Source organism: Bos mutus, chromosome 14, assembly GCF_027580195.1.
Source record: "Bos mutus isolate GX-2022 chromosome 14, NWIPB_WYAK_1.1, whole genome shotgun sequence".
Classification (NCBI taxonomy): domain Eukaryota; kingdom Metazoa; phylum Chordata; class Mammalia; order Artiodactyla; family Bovidae; genus Bos; species Bos mutus.
Window position 1 is genome coordinate 66,991,695 of NC_091630.1, and position 19,043 is coordinate 67,010,737.

The 19,043-nt window shown below is 42.1% G+C and overlaps 1 protein-coding gene across 1 annotated transcript in view; it reads right to left on the bottom strand.

Annotated features, from left to right (window-relative positions):
* Nucleotides 1-204: 204 nt before the first annotated feature.
* Nucleotides 205-19,043, bottom strand: part of WASHC5 (WASH complex subunit 5) — a 52,911-nt gene continuing 34,072 nt past the window's right edge. The window contains exons 18-29 of the mRNA XM_005909912.3: nucleotides 17,793-17,894; nucleotides 16,734-16,913; nucleotides 15,491-15,615; nucleotides 13,301-13,463; nucleotides 12,804-12,906; nucleotides 12,636-12,715; nucleotides 10,373-10,476; nucleotides 9,053-9,182; nucleotides 7,523-7,619; nucleotides 3,416-3,569; nucleotides 2,493-2,580; nucleotides 205-613 (exon numbers count right to left, since the gene is read on the bottom strand). Of these exons, the coding sequence (XP_005909974.2) occupies nucleotides 557-613; nucleotides 2,493-2,580; nucleotides 3,416-3,569; nucleotides 7,523-7,619; nucleotides 9,053-9,182; nucleotides 10,373-10,476; nucleotides 12,636-12,715; nucleotides 12,804-12,906; nucleotides 13,301-13,463; nucleotides 15,491-15,615; nucleotides 16,734-16,913; nucleotides 17,793-17,894 (1,383 nt within the window). The 3' untranslated portion in view covers nucleotides 205-556. The remainder of the gene's footprint in view (nucleotides 614-2,492; nucleotides 2,581-3,415; nucleotides 3,570-7,522; nucleotides 7,620-9,052; nucleotides 9,183-10,372; nucleotides 10,477-12,635; nucleotides 12,716-12,803; nucleotides 12,907-13,300; nucleotides 13,464-15,490; nucleotides 15,616-16,733; nucleotides 16,914-17,792; nucleotides 17,895-19,043) is intronic.

Consider the following 19,043-nt stretch of genomic DNA (forward strand, 5'->3'; position numbering starts at 1 on the left):
AACTTCCGTGGTCCATGGCCCGTGGATGGTGTGACCTCTACACCTGGTTCCAGTCTTGCTATTACTATGTGCCTGCCAGCTTGTCCCAGACGTGACCATGGACACAAGAGCGGACCTACCAGGCTCCTTTCTTACCTTCCAGGCAAGGTTTTTTGCTGGGTGAATATGTTGTGTTTGAATAACAGGCAGAAAAATGACTTCGGGTACTGGCAATACTATTTTACTGAAAATCTGGAGTTGCACAAATAGTTCTTTAGAACATAAAACTAAGTGGATTTATACATAACAATTATAGTCAGCATTTATAAGAGGCAGTACAAAAATGTGTTCTGCTTCTACATGATATAAATTGTACATAATAACATGATTTAAACAATATTAGTTATATTAACTCGTTCAGTGGATACATCTTACTCAGAACGTCTGATGTTTCCCATAAGGGAAAAAATGCAGTTCTCCGAGCAGGTGGGTTTCTTTTCATTTCCAAGTTGATTTTAGTGATGGTGGGAAGATTTAAGGATAATCCTTTCATTGAAGAAGCAGAAGTCAAAAAAAGTTACACGACTGTTCTGAACTCATCAAAAATGAAATTAGGCACATGTGCTTCAGCAACCTAAAAAAATGAAAACAAAAGAGTTAACGGTGTCATAGTGTAAGAAGACCAAATTCAGCAGTAGTCTCTGGTAATCTGTCCTAGACAAAAATAACATGGAGTGGCATAGTTTTAAAATGAAAATGAAATGCAGAGTAACATGAATATATTAACATATGATACCTATTACATGCTATTATATTGGTATGGTATAAAAAAATTTAAAATTTTCCATACGAAAATTAAACAGAGGAAGACATCCTTTGGAGCAAAGTGAATCACTGGGAAATAATGAACCACTAATTGAAACCACCACCTTCTTTCTCTGGCATTTCAACCACTGATGTTTAATTTCTTGGCACTGCTGACACCTGAAGGGATGCAGTACAGTCCCTTCCCCAGCCCTCCACTGCCCTACCCCTAGACGAGAAGGTCCCCTGGCCCTTAAAGGCACCTGGATCTGCAAACATGCACATGCCTCTGGGAAGTACTAAGACTGGTCTCAGGTCATCTCATAATTAACTAATGACCAACTAGGAAGAACAGGACATCTAGTGCTGGAAATTGGTAGTCTTTAAAAGCAATGTTTAATTTTTTTCTGACTATAAAGTTCAGTTCAGTTCAGTTCAGTCGCTCTGTCCTGTCCGACTCTTTGTGAACCCATGGACTGCAGCATGCCAGGCCTCCCTGTCCATCACCAACTGCCGGAGTTTACTCAAACTCATGTCCATTGAGTCGGTGATGCCATCCAGCCATCTCATCCTCTGTCATCTCCTTCTCCCGCCTTCAATCTTTCCCAGCATCAGGGTCTTTTCAAACAAGTCAGTTCTTCGCATCATGTGGCCAAAGTATTGGAGTTTCAGCTTCAGTCCTTCCAATAAATATTCATGAGTATTTCCTTTAGGATGGACCGGTTGGATCTCCTTGCAGTCCAGGGGACTCTCAAGAGTCTCCTCCAACACCACAGTTCAAAAGCATCAATTCTTCAGTGCTGAGCTTTCTTTATAGCCCAACTCTCACATCCATACATGACTACTGGAAAAACCATAGCTTTGACTAGACAGACCTTTGTATCACTTGCTAATTCGAGGAAAATTAGAAAATGGAGAGGAGTATAAAAAGGAACAATATCCGATCTTAATTCCCTAAAGAAAACTAAAAGTGATCATTGTTTTGTATCAAATTCTTGCAATTTATACACACACATACACTTAAAACGCTTACACTTAAAACTAGGATCACATAATCTTGTGTCCTTTACCTCTGCTAAATTTTATGTTCTGAACACCCTAACACAGGTATCTTGGTGAACGTTTGTCATTTTTGGAAACATGGTTGTACAACACTTCAACCATGGAGGGAACTTAGCCAAATGGGCTGCAGGAACTGGGTTATTGTGGAGATGAAGAAACAAACCACACAATCATTCACTACCCTGGCCTCTTAAGGAATTCTCTCCTGGAGTGCCCATCTTAACTCCTGATCAGGGTGACCTGCAGACTGGAGGAGGGCATGGCAGAGGGTGAGAAGATGAGGAGGGAAGTTGTGCTCAATCATGCCTTCTCGCAAAGCACTGAACATTCAGAAGAGGGAGGAACATCTCCGAGCCGAGCCCTGGGGCACAGCAGGGTGAGGGGCTCAGAGGTGTCCACAGGGAATGAGCTTCTGGACTTCATTCCTTATGAGTCCAGGGCCTTTCTTCAAACCATCTTCCTACAAAAAGGGCATTAATTTTTTTTTTTTTTTTTTTGGCTGCACTGTGTGGCATGGGGAATCTTAGTCTCCCAACCAAGGATGGAACCCATGGCTCCTCCTGTGATAGAAGTGCGGAGTCTTAACCACTGGTTCTCCAGGGAGGTCCCAAAGGGGCATCGATAAGTGTTTTTTATCTATTGCTTACCCTCCGGGGTAGCTTTGTGTACCGAACATAATCCTCCAGAAACAGAAGGGCGCCCACAACATCGGCAGGCATTTCTGGTATCTTCTGGCTGCAACACAGAACAGTCTGGATCAATGAACTGCTTTCGTACGTAGACCCTTAGTCAAAATAGTGAAAGACTGAAAAAAATGACAGATGACTAAATGAAGCCAAAGAAGAGACACATCTACAGAATCTCCTCTTGATTATTACATTGAGCCATATCTTGCTGGCCGATCTTCAGCACACAGCCTGGAGGAGGGAATCGAAACTTCTCTGAATGGTCTACATGGGTCTTTACGACGTGGCCCCTGCTGACCCTTTAGGGTAACAGAGTAGGAGACTCAGGACCCAGCATCCCATGCAAATACATAACTTGTTCTATCCCAGAAAAGCCGCATTTGGGGTGGAAGAGAGGAAAAAGTAAAGGTTTACAAACTTTGTATCAGGTAGGAGCTTCCGTGTCTCATTTGTTTGATTTCACACCAGGACCTCGGGCTGTGCTAACAGTGGGTAGCTCCCTGACTCCCACTGAAGGGTGGAGCCGTCCCTGGGTAAGTGGCCCGGGGGAGGACATGGGCTCACTGTGGTCTGGGCACAGCACCCACGATGGCAGGGGGGCAGGCCTCTACTTTTTTCCCCGTGGGGCTCGCTCATGGTGCTCATGACTCATTCACAGTGGGTGCTCCCAGGGGACTCCCAGCGACTCCTCAGTGGTGTGACTAAGGATGGGCACGCCTTTAATTGCCCAAAAAGGAGATGTGCCCGAACCTGCTGTACAGAGCAGGGTGAGCAGCCGATTCTCTGCTCTACTAGGGGGATAATAAGGGGAGGAGTCTGGCGTGTGTGGTTTCCAGCCCATTCTGGAACACTGATTCCACTTTTTCCTGGTTGGCCTTCTGTACCTTACGCACTGCTCCACTGTGGAGCGGATAAACTGGCCGATCAGCGCCAGGAACTGTTCCGTGTACCGGGAATGAAACTGCTTCAGCAGGGTGAGGAGCCCCAGCACCAGGGGCGGCCAGTCCACGGGGTCGGCGGGCTTTCGGCAGACCATTCCTGCGAGGACCGACAGACCACAGATTACACCACCGAGGGACGTGCTGGCCTTTCGCAGCATTCATTCAGGATGAATGTTCATGAATGTCAAGATGCTGGGGCCCACGTGATCTCTGGCAGAGGATTATCTGGAGGGAATGACAATCCAGGACTACGTTTCGAATTGGATCCAGGATTGGTGGAGGCTTCTAGTGGTCTGAAGGATTCAACACCCTAAAATGGGTACTAATTTTTATAATTACCATCATTGTTTCTTTAGGATTTTGTAATTAATGGATGCAATGGTAGAAAGTATTATAGAGAGTAGCGTTTAAACACATACATTACCATATGTAAAATAGATAGCTGATGGGAAGCTGCTGTATAATACAGGGAGCTCAACGTGGTACTTTGTGATAACCTGGTGGGGTGGGGAGGAGGTTCAATCAAGAGGGAGGGTCATATGTATACTTAGGGCTGATTCATGTTGTTGTATGGCAGAAGTCAACACCATATTGTAAAGCAGTTATCCTCCAATTAAAAAGAAAAAAAGAGATGGATAAAAAGTTACACAAGAAAAGAATGTGCAGAAGTCAGGACAGGAGAGGAAGGAACTATGCCAAGTGAGTGAGTGCCAAAGCTGGCCTTGTCACTAAGGACTTCTGCCCCAATATGGAGACCTTGACCCGCCTGAATGGCTGCTTGGGGAACAGAAGACAGAGCACAGTGTTGGGAAAAAAAACCCCCACAAAGTTGGAAACTTTCATTGCCAGATTTCAAGACTTAGCATAAAGTTACAGTAATCAAGACAGTACTGGCATAAGGACAGGTAAACAGATCAATGGAACGGATAAGAAAATACAGAAATAGTCATACCCTTAAAGGAGCAATTGGATTTCCATGGATATTCACACTATTTAATGGAGAAAGAGAAATCTTCTCAATAACTGATGCTAAAAATAGATATCTTTATGGGGAAAAAAAATGAACCTTGAGCCCTATTTCACATAAAAAGTAATCTGAAATAGACCACAGACCTCAATGTAAAGCTACAAGTATAAAGTTTCTAGAAAAAAAAAAAAAGGACAATCTGTGCCCTTGGGATAGGCAAAGGTTTATTAGAGGATAGAAAGGACTAATGATAAAGGAAAATGGATTAAAAAATGGATAAATTGGACATCATCAGCAATAAAACTTCTGCTCATTATGGTCACAAGTAAGAAAATGAATAAGTAAACCATTTTGCAAGAAAAAAAATTTACAGCATGTATATCAAAAAAAGGACTTGTATCCATAAAATAAATAACTCCTACAACTCAGTGATAAAAAAGCTATCAACTCAATTTAAAAACAGGCAAAAGACTTGAACAGACACTTAACAAAGAAGGATAAACAAACAAAAAATATATAAAGAACGGCCAAAAAGCATTTGAAAAAGTGCTCAATATCATAACTCATCAGGGAAAGGCAAGTTAAAACTATAATGAGATACCCTACATACCCATTATAATGTTTAAAAAGATTGAGATGGCCAAATTATGGTAAGTTGTAAAAATGGTACAACCACTTTGGGAAAAGGATTGGCAGTTGATTAGAAAGTTAATCAGTTCCCACATGTGGGTTCTTGTGAAGACTGAGAAAACTTATTTAAGATGCCAAAACAAGCTATCTTGATTTACATAACCTGCTGCTGCTACTGCTAAGTCACTTCAGTCATGTCCGACTGTGTGTGGCCCCATAGACAGCAGCCCACCAGGCTCCCCTGTCCCTGGGATTCTCCAGGCAAGAGCACTGGAGTGGGTTGCCATTTCCTTCTCCAAAGCATGAAAGTGAAAAGTGAAAGTGAAGTCTCTCAGTCGTGTCCGACTCTTCGCGACCCCATGGACTGCAGCCCACCAGGCTCCTCCGTCCATGGGATTTGCCAGGCAAGAGTACTGGAGTGGGGTGCCATTGCCTTCTCCATTACATAACCTAGTAATTCCAAATTACTCAACGCCCACTGTAAGACACTAGCTGTACTCAGAATACGGAGAGAGAATCCTTCCCAGATAGATAGCAAAGGGGATGTTTACAACAAAGATTTCTCTGAATGGAGCACCACAGAGATTCCTTTTTAAAAGACTGACAAAAGCAGTTGTGTGTTTCTTAGATCAGTCTTGAGAACAATGCTCATAAGGTTTATATAAAAGCTTTCAGGGTACACTACATGCTGATGCTCCTTCCTCAGTCTGCTTTTTCTTTAATTTAATCCCCAACTTAACACACTGACCTGATTAATGAAAAGGACTGTAGTCAGGTATAGGAACTTTCTAAGACACTTCACAGTTTATTCCAAGATCTGGGAATTCTGTGGCATAGTGACATGCTTCTCATAAGCAGCTGTGCAATCAAGGAGCCTGACCTTAACCACATGCAATGAAATGGTAACAAAGGATGAGACCAGTGAGCAAACAGTCTTAATGAAAACAAGGTATCTTCATGTGCTGAGAACACCTTATTATAAAGAAGCATACATTCTTATTTAGTCATAAGGGAGAGAGGTCATGGATCTCAATCTTGAGATGAACTTTTAACTCCATCTTGGGATAGTTCTTTATACTGATTCTGACCAACATCCAGAAAAGGATTTAGCATCAGGTAAGCACTTGCTTTGTGAGAGGTACCGTCACAGGCATTTTTAAGTTCTAACTGGCCCACAAGTTTAAGTATCTTGGCCAATGTCACACAAGTGGCAAGTTGTGAAGTCAGAATCCAGACACACCTTTGTTCCCTCCACCCTACAGCAAGGCTTACTGGGTGCCGCCATGCCCTGCACTGGAGAAGGACATGGCACCCCGTTCTAGCATTCTTGCTGGCAGGATCTCCTGGACAGAGGAGACTGGTGGGTCACTGTCCATGGGGCCACAAAGAGTTACACATGACTAAGGGACTGAGCTTCCCTGTGGCTCAGCTGGTAAGAATCCGCCTGCAATGCAGGAGACCTGGGTTCGATCCCTGGGTTGGGAAGATACGCTGGAGAAGGGAATGGCAACGCCCTCCAGTATTCTTCCTTGGAAATCCACGGACAGAGACTATAGTCCACGGGGTTGCAAAGAGTCGGACACAGCTGAGTGACTAACATTAAGTAACTGAGAACCAGGCCCTGCATTCTGCAGCTGTGACAAATATTGTTATGGGGGCTGTGTCTGGAATAAAGGAATTTTTTTGAATGAGGAAATTAAAAACCTTAAAGAGAATCCACATCTTTATCCTAAAAAACTTTTGAAATAGGAAGGGAAATACTTCAAAGAAGAAAAACATTTTAGAATTGCTGGTTAAAAAAAGTATACGGTTACATTTATAGAAAATACTTTTAAAGTAAATTAAACTCTATAGCAGACTTTAAAAAACTCTACCAAGTTTGGAGACAGAGGAAATACCTGGGAATCTTACGAAAATGTTTAAGATAAAGTCAACGACACACAAAAAGTTGGGCTATAATGCTGGATAGGACAAATATACTGATAGCCTTTGGTAACTATTGTTTGTATCAAGTATTTTCAAAACTAAAGTAACAGATATCCCAAGGTAAAGTAACAGAGGATTGGTCTCCTCTCTGTAACTGTATTGTTACTCTTCATACCAAAGCTCCACAGTAAGCACATGACAGCTACTGAAAGAATAGGACATTAACCAAAAGAAACTTCTTTCCCACCAAAATCAGCTCCTTTAAAGAAAAGAGAGAAGCAAAGGTCCCACACATTTTACAAGTTGGATAATCAACCACTGTAAGTTAAAGATGGGTTATACTTGGTTGATATTAAATCCACCGTCTTCATGATATTTCAGAGGCCCAAGGACGTGGAATTTTATAAACATGCAATTACTAAGAAAGACCTCGTATGTGACACAGCATTCTCTACCAAGGGATGTTTGGTTAGATGTTAATCTACCACCATTGTTCCTTACTGTAAAGAATAAATGTCATACAGCACCTAGATTTTTGTTGTACTGAAGCTTTGGCAGCTGGGCGATCAAAAACAGAAAGTTGACCACCGGGAAGTAGGGCAAGCGCTTTGTCGTGATGTATATCTGGAAAGAGAAAACACAGTTTCAAATGGAAAGCTGCCATTTAATTTCAGTTTGCTCTTCTGACTACTGAAAACTAGGGTGGTTCCATTAATTCTCTGCCTTCAGAGTTTTATTTAATACCACTGACCCCCTCTCCCTCCAAACACAGACACCTACTTGACAATTAGCCCTCTTGGGAAAGGAACAATTTTGCGTAGAGATTAGCAGTCACTCCCAGCTACCCCCAATCCTCTTTTTCTCCCTCCAATCCTCTTAATGTCAGTAACAAAATGAGGGGGTTGGGGAGAGGGAGATGAGCAAGAAAGTCAAGGCCAAGCCGGAAGGAGGACAAAGAGAGGGAGAGAGAAAAGAGGCAGAAAGAAGGAAGAGCCACATGGCACTGCATGGCCGTGCGTAAGGAAAGCAAGTGCGGCTCCCACTGCCACTTCCTTTTCCCTGGGCAATGCCACAGAACGGTCTCCTGCCCAGTTCACGAGGCAGAAAGCACAGTCAGGCCACACCCAGCCATCTCCCCGCTCTAGTCATCCTGATTCCCTGGGAGGCAGGTGGCATCCTGGCCAGCAGCACCAACTCTGGTCAGACAGCCTGGCTCCATCGCTGGCTACTGTGGGGCCCTGGGAAGTTATCAACCTCTGAGCCTCAGGTTCCTCCCCCAGTAAGGGCACATTTCATGAGGCTGCTGTGAGATTAAGTGAGAGCACCTATTCAGGGTTACCACAGTGCTTGGCACATAATTCCTAGTAAAATGTTAGGTGCTTTTTATGTTCATAATCTTACCTCAAACCCAGGGGATCATACAGATTTCAGAATTTCATATTACAATAAAGATTTTAGGTAGGCAATACAGTGTAGACTATAAGCAAAGTTATCTGTATTTCTGCAAAAACATGACAATTCACAGGAGTATCAACAGCCTCAAGTCAGTCTGGGACAGGTTCTGGCACTACATGCGATCTGGCACTAACTTGTGAAAAACGCTTCCAGTTCTCAGAGGTTTATGGAGATCAGAACAGCAGAAGAGAGCCTGTCTCCCCAGATTCTGACTGTCATTACTGTCAGCCAAGGAGGGAAGAGTCTTTGGGCAAGAAGGATCGATGCCACCATTTAGGTGCAGTTCAAATACCAAACCCCAGAGAAACCTAAAACTCATCTCTTACCGATACAGCACTTGTCACTCAGTTCTGACAAACACTGTTATCACTGTTGACTCCCACAGCCCTGAGTCAGGCAGGGGAGGCGTGATCATCCTCATATTACACGTAGGGAATGGGAACCCAGAAAGGGCAGAGGATCACGAGAACAGAGTTTCTGGGATTGGAACCAGGTCTTCCAATATCAGATGGAATGTGGGGATCTGCTGCCTGGGCCAGATGGCCTTTGGTCCCACCCTGTCTCCCACCACACCATTATATTACATGTTAGTAATCATGAACCTTGTTCAGTGGGTTGTGGATGCCAGCTGCCTCCAGATAGGCAGTGATTTCATATAAGAGTGTGTTATCTTCTTTGGGGTAAGGAAGTGAAGGGTCCTGATAGTGGGCTTCGATATCTGCTAGGAGTGCCCTGAATGAAGAAAAACAACAACAATAGTGATAAATGTTAGAGATAAAATGAATACAGACAACAGTTAACACAAGCTATGATACAATCTTCCAGGGATTCAGTGTCCTCATCTGTGTAACAAGGGCTTGCTCCCTTTGAATTCCCAATTTCCACACCTGTGATTGGTGATAAGTGGGAAATCTGAACTTGAATTATGTTTTCTTTTAGAGTTCACCCAAATCAAATGCTTTCACCACTTAAATTTTTATGAGTTGACTGAACTAGTTTCAATACCTACTTTGTCAAAAGCACACTGACTTTGTGACCAAGAAGTGTGGATTGTTTATCTTTAAGCACGAGGCTCAAAATTTTGAGAGCAAGCTGCTGGTCAGGTGGAGAGTGTGACTGGATGCTAGGATATGTGTCCACAGCCATGCCTGGTCATCAAGGTGCTTCTAATTCCGCTCAGGAGAATCAGTGATTCAGTTCCATGGAAAGTCAAGTGTGGATTTTGGTGACAATTGCTTTCTCAGTCTGGGCAAGAATCTAGCGAACTGTCTGATGTGTATTAAGTGATCAATACGTGTTGGCTGAAATGATTCCATCAAAAAAAACAGACAATACTGAAGCGAGAGGCTTCTGAAGATAGATGTGATTACCTATGGGAAGGAAGCCTATAAATTCAGAGAGTGTTCTCACTCAAAAAGAACTTAAATGAGTAGATGCCTGCATGCATGCTCAGTTGCTTCATTCCTGACTCTTTGTGACCCCATGGACTGTAGCCCACCAGGCTCCTCTGTCCATGGGATTCTCTAGGCAAGAATACTGGAGTGGGTTGCCATGCCCTCCTCCAGAGGATCTTCCTGACCCAGGAATTGGGCCCATGTCTCCTGTCTTGCAGGTGGATTCTTTACCACTCAGCCACCCAGATACTGAATGTATAAAACAGATAACTAATGAAAACCTACTATAGAGCACCGGGAACTCTACTCAATGCTCTGTGGCGACCTAAATGGAAAAGAAATCCAAAAAAAGAGGGGATTCAGGTATGATGTGCAGCTTATTCACTGTGCCATACAGGAGAAACTAGCACAACATTGTAAAGCAACTATCCTCCAATAAAAAAAAGAGTATGCGCTGAAGACACTGGATGCTGACTGCTGATGAACAGTCTAGGCCCAGAGGTGGTTGCTTCAAATGCCAGCACTTACTTATTGAGGTTCTCCAGAGCAGCTGCCAGGTGTTTGGAGTCAAACCGACACGAATAATTTAATTCATTGGCGATCTGTTGTCTCAGAATCTGCATCTGCCCAACCTGTGAACAAGCAAGAAAAAGAACAGGGACAAGCTGATGAACAAAAAGATGACAAGCTTTTATTGAAAGGTTCACAACATTCTACAGAAAAATTCAAGGATTTCCTGGACTGGTTTCATGCCTAAGACCAGCATCACCCCTGATGGAGCACAAGGGACCCTTCAAGAAATGCCTGCAGAGATTCTGTACGCCAACCTCAACAGAACCCTGAAGTCTAATACTGAACCTAATAGTCTAAAAGTGAACCATTAATGTTCTTGTTGTCCGTGGATTAAAGGTATGTGTTCTGAAGCTCTATTTTTGATCTTTTAGAATAAGTTCTCATGTTCAGTAACCACTAATGAGAAGCCCTACTTTCTTTATCTGTCCTAAATTGAACTTTCTCAAGTCCTAAGGGTGCCATTTCACTCTAACATTTGGTCAGTATCAGTCTGTCTACATCCCTCACGATTACAGATCATGAAATAATCAAGGTGATAAAATAACCTACATACAATCTTCCAAGAAGGCCCTTCTAACAATGATAACCCTGAAACCAGGGGTTCTTCACGTTTTGTTGGCACTTTGGACATCTTTAGAAAGTTGGAGAAGTCTATGGATGCTGTCTCAGAATAGTTCTTTTGAATGTATGAAATATAACATATAGGATAACAATGGAAGCCAATTGTAACAAAACGTAATTCTCAAGCAATTAAAAGAACAGATTTATTATAACTTCCTTCCCTTGTTATCCTGGCTTAGGGCAAGTCAGACCTATATAACAAGAGGCCATCTAGCAGAGCCGAAGGCTTCTATTCAATTTTAAGTTTCCAAATTAGAACAAAAACTCAATGAAATGATGAAAAATATACTGTGAATTGGGCTGAGACACCAAGAACTCCTGTTTCAATGAGCAACTTACGTAATTGGGAACAAAAGAACAGGACTGCTCCAAATTCTGTGAGGAGTCTAGACTTCTCCTTTGGTATCTGACGCTTTTAACCATCAGTCAGTTTTCCACCAGGAAATCTACTCTTTCCTACTGTACTGTGAGTAGGCTTTCCAGGGAGACAGCCAGCTTCCTTGAACTCTTACAGCAACTGACAATGTTCTGCACCCACATAAGGGTGTTCAACAAAGGGTTACTGACTGTCTCAGATCATCAAGGGATGAGAGAAGGATATGCAGAAGATACAGGGTGTCTCTGGAAGTCAACGCACAGTGTAAAGGCAGATGCGTGGATTCTAAAGCAACCTGGATTTCCATCCGACAAATCACAGGCACACCTCGGAAATACTGAGTTTGGCTCCAGATCACCATAATAAAGCAAATATTGCAATAAAGTGAGCCACATGAATTTTCTGGTTTTCCAGCACATATAAAAGTTATGTTTACATTATATTGTAGTCTATTAAGTGTATAAAAGCATTGTGTCTAAAAAATAATTTAAAAATACTTTATTGCCAAAAAAGCTAGCCATCCTTCAGAGTTGTGACAAAGGTCACTGATCCCAGTCACTGTCACAAAGACAACAACAGTGAAAACCTGCAGTGCTGCGGGAATTCCTGAAACGCGACACCAAGTGAGCAACGGTTGTTGGAAAAATGGTGGTGACAGATTTGCTCGACACAGGGTTGTCACAAATTTTCAATCTGTACAAAATGCAATACCTGCAAAGTGCAGTAAAGTGAAGTACAACAAGACGACGTGTACCTATCATCTCCCCGTCTTACTTTCTCACTCATTTCCAAAGACACACGTTCTAGTCCGTGTAAGGATAACATGTCCAAAGGAACCTGGCCTTCTAGTTTTTGTGCAGCTACTTCACTACTCTAAAGGCTGAGATCAGGGCGGCAAACCAACAGCAGCTCATTAATGAACCTGTCACATGAGGACGGGGATGACTGAGGGAGGAAAACTCCCATTTCCTTGAGTGAAAGCACCTCTTGCTAAAAGGCATTTCAGAATGAAAGCTTTCTTCAGTGAAAGAGCATGATAAATGGGCCAATGAAAAGCACTATCCAGAACAGCCAAAGAACAGACTCATTTAGAAATAAGGATAAACTCGAAATGATGTATTTTTGGTTTGATGGCCAAAGAAAGAAGAGTGGCTTTCTTGGGGTAACCAAGTTACCAGAAATAATAAAAAAAAACATAGCATTGCTTCTTTCACAACGTACCTTCATGATAGCCTCGAGATAAGCAGTCCAAATCTTCTGGGTTTTGGCAATAGCAGAAAAGTAAATTTTATTCGAGTTTGCTGAAAGGTTAAAATACGAGTTTCTATTTAGTAAATTTGGAAAGGCTACAGTGTTCTCTCTACCTCAGGCCTGTTTTACAACACTTACCTACAATGCTTTTTAGGGGGCTGACGGCATTCATGAGGGTTTTTAAAGTCTCCTGCACAGTTCTGTCTCGTAAGATAATTTTCTGAAACATGCTGAGGAAATTCTAAAACGAGAAGGCATGATCAAAGAATCAAATATAATGAATAAAATGAAGAAACGCTCCAGTTAACTCAAAGGCTACACAGAACACAGACAAGCCTCATTCACACAAAGCTACAAATAAGACGACGGGGAAGACACAACTTCCGGTTCCCATCAGAAACATCCCCTGCTGGGGGGAGTTGCTGGTTTCCAAGATGAAATTCACAAAAACTGTCTACCGGTAAAAATACTATGCTGGCCAAAGAGATTCTAGTTTATTCTCAGCTCTTCTCTATTTAACAGGAATTACATAAATATGGCTGATGTCAGTATAGGAAAGCACAAAAGAAAAGCTAAACCATCTACTCCCTTCCTCGCCAGGACAGCAGAACACACCCGGACACCTGAAGGCTCACCTGTAACTCTTTCACAATCATAAAGCACAGAAGCCTGTCTAACCCGTTCAGACCGAAAGTCCCCAAGGTGTTTTGGATTTCTGAGAAAAGGCGGCTGCTGGTCACTTCTTGATGGGTTTTCATATCATACCAAGTGTTCAGCTGGTCAATGTGACACGTCATTCTAAAACATAAATAAAACACACTCAAAACCCAAAAGCAGCTCAGAATTCACCCTGAAAGGATGAGGGATGCAATAGGATTAGGGGCATCGGATAGGAAGAACAATGGTTTCATGATCTGTGTTTTAATAACCCCTGCATCTGGGCACCCAAGACACCTCACAGTGAATGTCCAATGGGCCAGGAAGGCGAAATTCAGTGAAGTCACCTCTTCCTGCCCTTGCTATGTCATCAGTTTGAATGATGCGTTTCCACTGGGTTGGGTAGTTGAGTCATGTCTCAAGGACAAGGCTAGATTCAGTCATCAGGCTGGAAGACTTCAGGGCCCCACTGCCTCTCTGGAGGGTCTTCTGTAAATATCCAGAGACTGTGGATGAAACAGTGTCTTGTGCCATTTCCACTTGGGTAAGAAAGGAACTTTGAATCCTCATACCCTCACGTCTGAGGCCATTTCCTCTTTCCTCCTAGTCCTGGTCATCGACCAACGATTCCCTTTGAGACTCAGGAGTGTGACGATGGTGATGACAGAAACTGACAACATTTACTGAGGACTGCCTACGTGTCAGGCCCTGGGCCAGACTTTTCCGTGTGCTCTCTCTTCATCCTCAGAATAGCGCTGTGATGTACAAGCTGTTTGACTTTCACTTTATACATGAAATAACTGAGTCTTGGACAGGCCTGATTCTAACACCATACCCACAACCACCAAGAGTCTCAAATGTTCGCATGGGGACCTTAAATCAATGGTGCAAGTGTGTGTTTTCAGTCACTTCAGTCGTGCATAACTCTTTGCAACCCTATGGACTGCAGTCCGCCAGGCTCCTCTGTCCATGGGATTTCCCAAGCAAGAATACTGGAGTGGTTGCCATGTCCTCCTCCAGGGGGTCTTCCAACCCAGGGATCAAACCCCCACCTTTTGTGTCTCTTGCATTGCAGGTGGATTCTTTACCCACTGAGCCACGTGGGAAGCCCTAAGTCAATGGTAGAACATGTTTAAAAAAACAGATGTCAAGATCCCATTTCTGGAGGGTTGGATTGGGTATGTCTGGGGTAGAATTTTAGCCTCTACTTTCAACAGCCCCCACAAAATGATATGGCCCCAATCCTCAGAACCAATACATATCTTTACTGAAATGAAGCTTGGGAGGGAATTAAGAGACTCAGGAGCTAGGGAATTTTAAATTTGGAACTAAATGGAAGAACAAGATGGCTCCCAGAGCGGCAGTCTACTTTCAGGCTTCAAAGCATCCTGCTTCCACCATTCAGTGTGGGCACTTTGTGTCACCTGAGAGGCTCCCAATTTTGATGCCATACATGACATGGAAATCCCAGTCAGGCTTAATCCTGTCTGCCAGTATTAAGCTGGCACTAGGTGAGTGAGGCAGACAGGTTTCTAGGAGGGCTTCTGAGATCAACCCATGGGGACTGAGAAAGGAGAAGTCCCAAAACGTTTTGGATCACTTAATCTTTTTGGCCCATAAGTCACAGACCAAACTCATTTCTGCTGAAGGTGACATACGGTTTGTCAAGTTTCTTAAGTTCTGACAGACAAAATCAGCCTGAGTGTGAAGGCAGTATAGAGAAGACATTTCATGAGGACATTTACCTTGCACAAAGTCGACTTCACCCGCATAGCTGGACTGAGAAAGGAGAGATACCACAGTTTCCTGGGAAACCACACTGGTCATTCCACTGAGCAGGCACAGGCCCAGGGTGAACACGAGAGCAGACAGGAGCCTGCTCTCCCCTTAGTAGGGCTTAGTACCCGCTGTTTGTTTCATCAGAGGCTCAACTGAAGAACAGACCTTCTAATTGTTTTCATTTATATGTCTTTGGACTGGGGTGACCTCAGTCACACTGAGGAAAACATGCAGTCCCAGAAAAAGTAAACTTAATCAACCCATGAGAAAGGCTCCAACGATGGCAGGAACAAGGATATGATCTGAGTAGAGGTCAAGGATATGATCGATATGTTTAGAGACTTGCTGTCCATGATGTTCAAGGCCCAGCGGAATTGAGGGACACTTACTTTGGGTCTGTGATTCGCAAGATTTCTCTGCAGAGTCGACCAATAAATGTTACAGACTCGTCCACAGGGGTAAACTTTGGTATTGGAATATGAGTGGACTGGTACATACTTTGCCAATCTTGAATCTAGAAAAAAAAAAAAAGACCCCCAAGGACATAAATATCTAGTGCATCTTGGATAAGTTAACCTAATTGTCCTTTTCTTACATAGCTTTACAAAGATAACGTTGCATGAATAGTGAACACAAATGGCTCCTCGATTTTGAAGAAGAAATTTTAAAAACTGTAGTACCAGCCTCCCAGAAATACCACATACAATGTTTATTAAAAAAAGAAATAACTGTGAAAAAGTGAAGTGATTGAGGAGAAGTGGAAAAAGACACAGGAATTTCTTACTTTCTGTCTTACAAGTTGACAATGTAATAATATACATCCAAAATATAGGGCTGGAAGATACATAATCTTTTGAAAATGTCACCTGAATCACATCAGTTCCCTAATTAAAAACTTGCGAGTGACTCCTTGTTAAATTACTAACATCAGTCTTCTCAGCTGTGACACTTAAGAATGTGGTGCTCAAATAATCCAACAGAAAATAGGAAAGGACTTGACATTTCTCCAAAGATATAACATGGTTGATAAGCACATGAAAAGATGCTCAACATTATTAGTCATGATGGAAATGCAAATCAAAGCCACAATGAAATACCATTCAGACTCACTAGGATGGTTATAATTAAAAAGAAAAAAAGAGGAAATTAACAAGTGTTGGCGAGGATGTGGAACACCTAGAACCCTCAGACACTGCTGGTGGGAATGAACAAATGGTGCAGGCACTGTGGGAAACAGGTTGGTGGTTTGCAAGTTAAATGCAGAACTACTAAATGACCCAGCATTTAGGTATATACTCTTAGGTATATACTCTGATCAAACCCAGATGAGCTCTTAAGTCTTTGGAACTCCTGTGTACCTGATTTAAAATGACTATACCAGATGGTTTCATTTTGTAGCCATGTAATTAAGTCTGCTTTCTCCTAAGGACAGTAAACTTGGAGAGGTCAGGGGTCACAGAAACCTTTCTGCAACCCTCACAGCTCCTGAAGTTACTCTGAAGGTATTTGTGACTCTATAGTGGTTACGGAATTTTAGTAATTATTTAAACAAACTTTGTTGTTGGCATTTCTGAGGTTTGGGGCATGTCAGAAGTGATATATAGTCACGAATATTAAAATCTGTTTAGATACCTTTGTTCTTAAGAAGTTATTACACTCTTGTTCCACATTGTAATTTATGATACGAGATACTTCTTCCTGCCAGATTTTCAGACCATAAATATTGACATAGTCCTGAATATATTCAAAAGAACGATGGAATCCATCCATGGTGGCTCCCAGCTCTTTCAGCTTGGGCATCAGTTCACTCGGCTGTGTGAAAGAAGAAACAGAAACCTGTTAGACTGGCATAGTCTGTCAACCACTAATGCCTACATGAGACTGTCAAGGAAATCCCAATGAGAGACCACCGTGACAGCTGAAGACAGCTCTGGAAATACTTATTCCTACCTCATTTACAGTGGGTGGTGATTTATGCCAGGCATCCAATAAAGAATATATTTCATTCATTGGGGAAGAAAGCCTCATATAAAAGAATATAAAAAATGAATATCAGTGATTTCTCTCATCATTTGACGACTCTAATCTTAATTTTAAATTGAATTTACTGATGTGATTTCAGATGTAAATTTCAGGCCTTCTCTTTCTCTCTTGAGAAAAATGATCATATTCTCTAGAATATGATCAAGCAAAAGAAAAAAATTATAGCCTTTGTAGTTCCAGTCTGCTTTAGGCTTAACAAATTCTTTTCACTATAAGAAGGAACCTGGAATCATAAACATCAGTTTAATTCTTAAACTTGAAGTGAAGGAAAGGGCTGATTTTAAAAAGGATTTTCTTATAATATGAATGCTTATAAGATAGGATCAAGGGTGGGATGGGGCGGGAGGCAGGAGGGAGGTTCAACAGGGAGGGAACATATGTCTATCTATGGCTGATTTACATTGATGTTTGGAAACCAACACAATTCTGTAAAGCAATTATCCTTCAATTAAATAAATTAATAAAAAACCCCACCAAAATTAAAAAAAAGATAGGATCAAAAAGCACATCAGCTGATTGTACTGAACATGATACAGTAGATATATGTTAGATAAGAAAAAAGGTCTTGTTTGTGTTCAAAATGATGTTCTAGGACATTCTGCAAGCTGAGTCGAGGGCAAGGACAGATTCATTCTGGTGATTGGGTACCTTGGCTCGGGGGTTGAAGATCAAACCCCTATGAAGGGCAAAAGCAACACGCTTAACCAGCTCCTTCCTGATTCCATCCTCTAGCAGTTGTTTCGGGTCCACCTAAATGCAAATTGAAAAGCATTAAATGTCAGTGAGGAAAAGCTCAGTCTGGGAGAAACCCAGAGGAAAGACAGTCTCCAGAATCTGTAGGGGAGCACTTCCCTACCTCAATCCTAAATGATTACGATTTTTCCTTCCCGTTTCCTGCCCCTCTTTGATCTTGTACAGCTCGGATAGAATTATTAAAACCTGTTACCTCGGCAGAACTTAGTTTATCTCAGCAACATTCATGATAATTTTACGTCATTTCAAAGATGTTGGGTATGGAAAGTTTAAATGGCCTCACATTTTGATCATCTCATTAAAAGTGCCTTTTCTCCTCACCAGGAGGCAGTGGGCTGAATGGCTTGCACTGGAATTCAGTGCACGTCTCTCATCTGGAAGTCATCTAAGGGCATCTATAATCATACGAGCAAAGTCAAGCTTGGGGTTGACAGATTCAACACTTCTTTCTTCTTTCAGCATTCTCAGGATGCTGTTTGTAATTAGGGAGATAAAATAGGAAAGAAATCTGCTATTTAACTCTATAGCTTATTTTGCTGATTCTTTTTTTCTATAATGAGAAAGCTTTTGTTATTCCCTAAAAGTCTGTCAAATCTATAAAACATGAAATAGTTTTAATACAGTCCTTTGAATTCTCTAAGACATGTTTCTTTTAATTTGTCAAGACTTATTATTTTAAAAAGTCATAAAGATGGGTTCCATCTGGATTTGATGATATTTAAACTTTAAGGAAGATAACTGCAATGAAAGAGTTTCTGAAAATACAGAAGCCAGAGGAACTTGTCGGACTACACTGTGATCAGGTAGTCATTGAAAGCCAGACTGAGGAGAAACAACAGGTGAAGACCTTGAGTTCTTCAACAGGCAAATTGTAAGGAAAGAAAGGAATGAAGGAGGAATCTGAGGAGTAAATCAGTCTTAAAAGACATACATTTTTTTAAAATGGGCAAATCTGAACTAAAGTGTCTAGAGATTTACTTCTGGGTAATAAAACTACAAACAGAGAGACTGGGATTAGGTCAGGGCCCACAAGGAGGATCCTGGGGTGGGAGCTGGCTGAACTGTACCTCTGGGTTTGAGAGGTGCTGAGAGTGAGTGGTCTTTATCTCACACTAACCTATCAAGCTACACAATTGTTTCGATAGC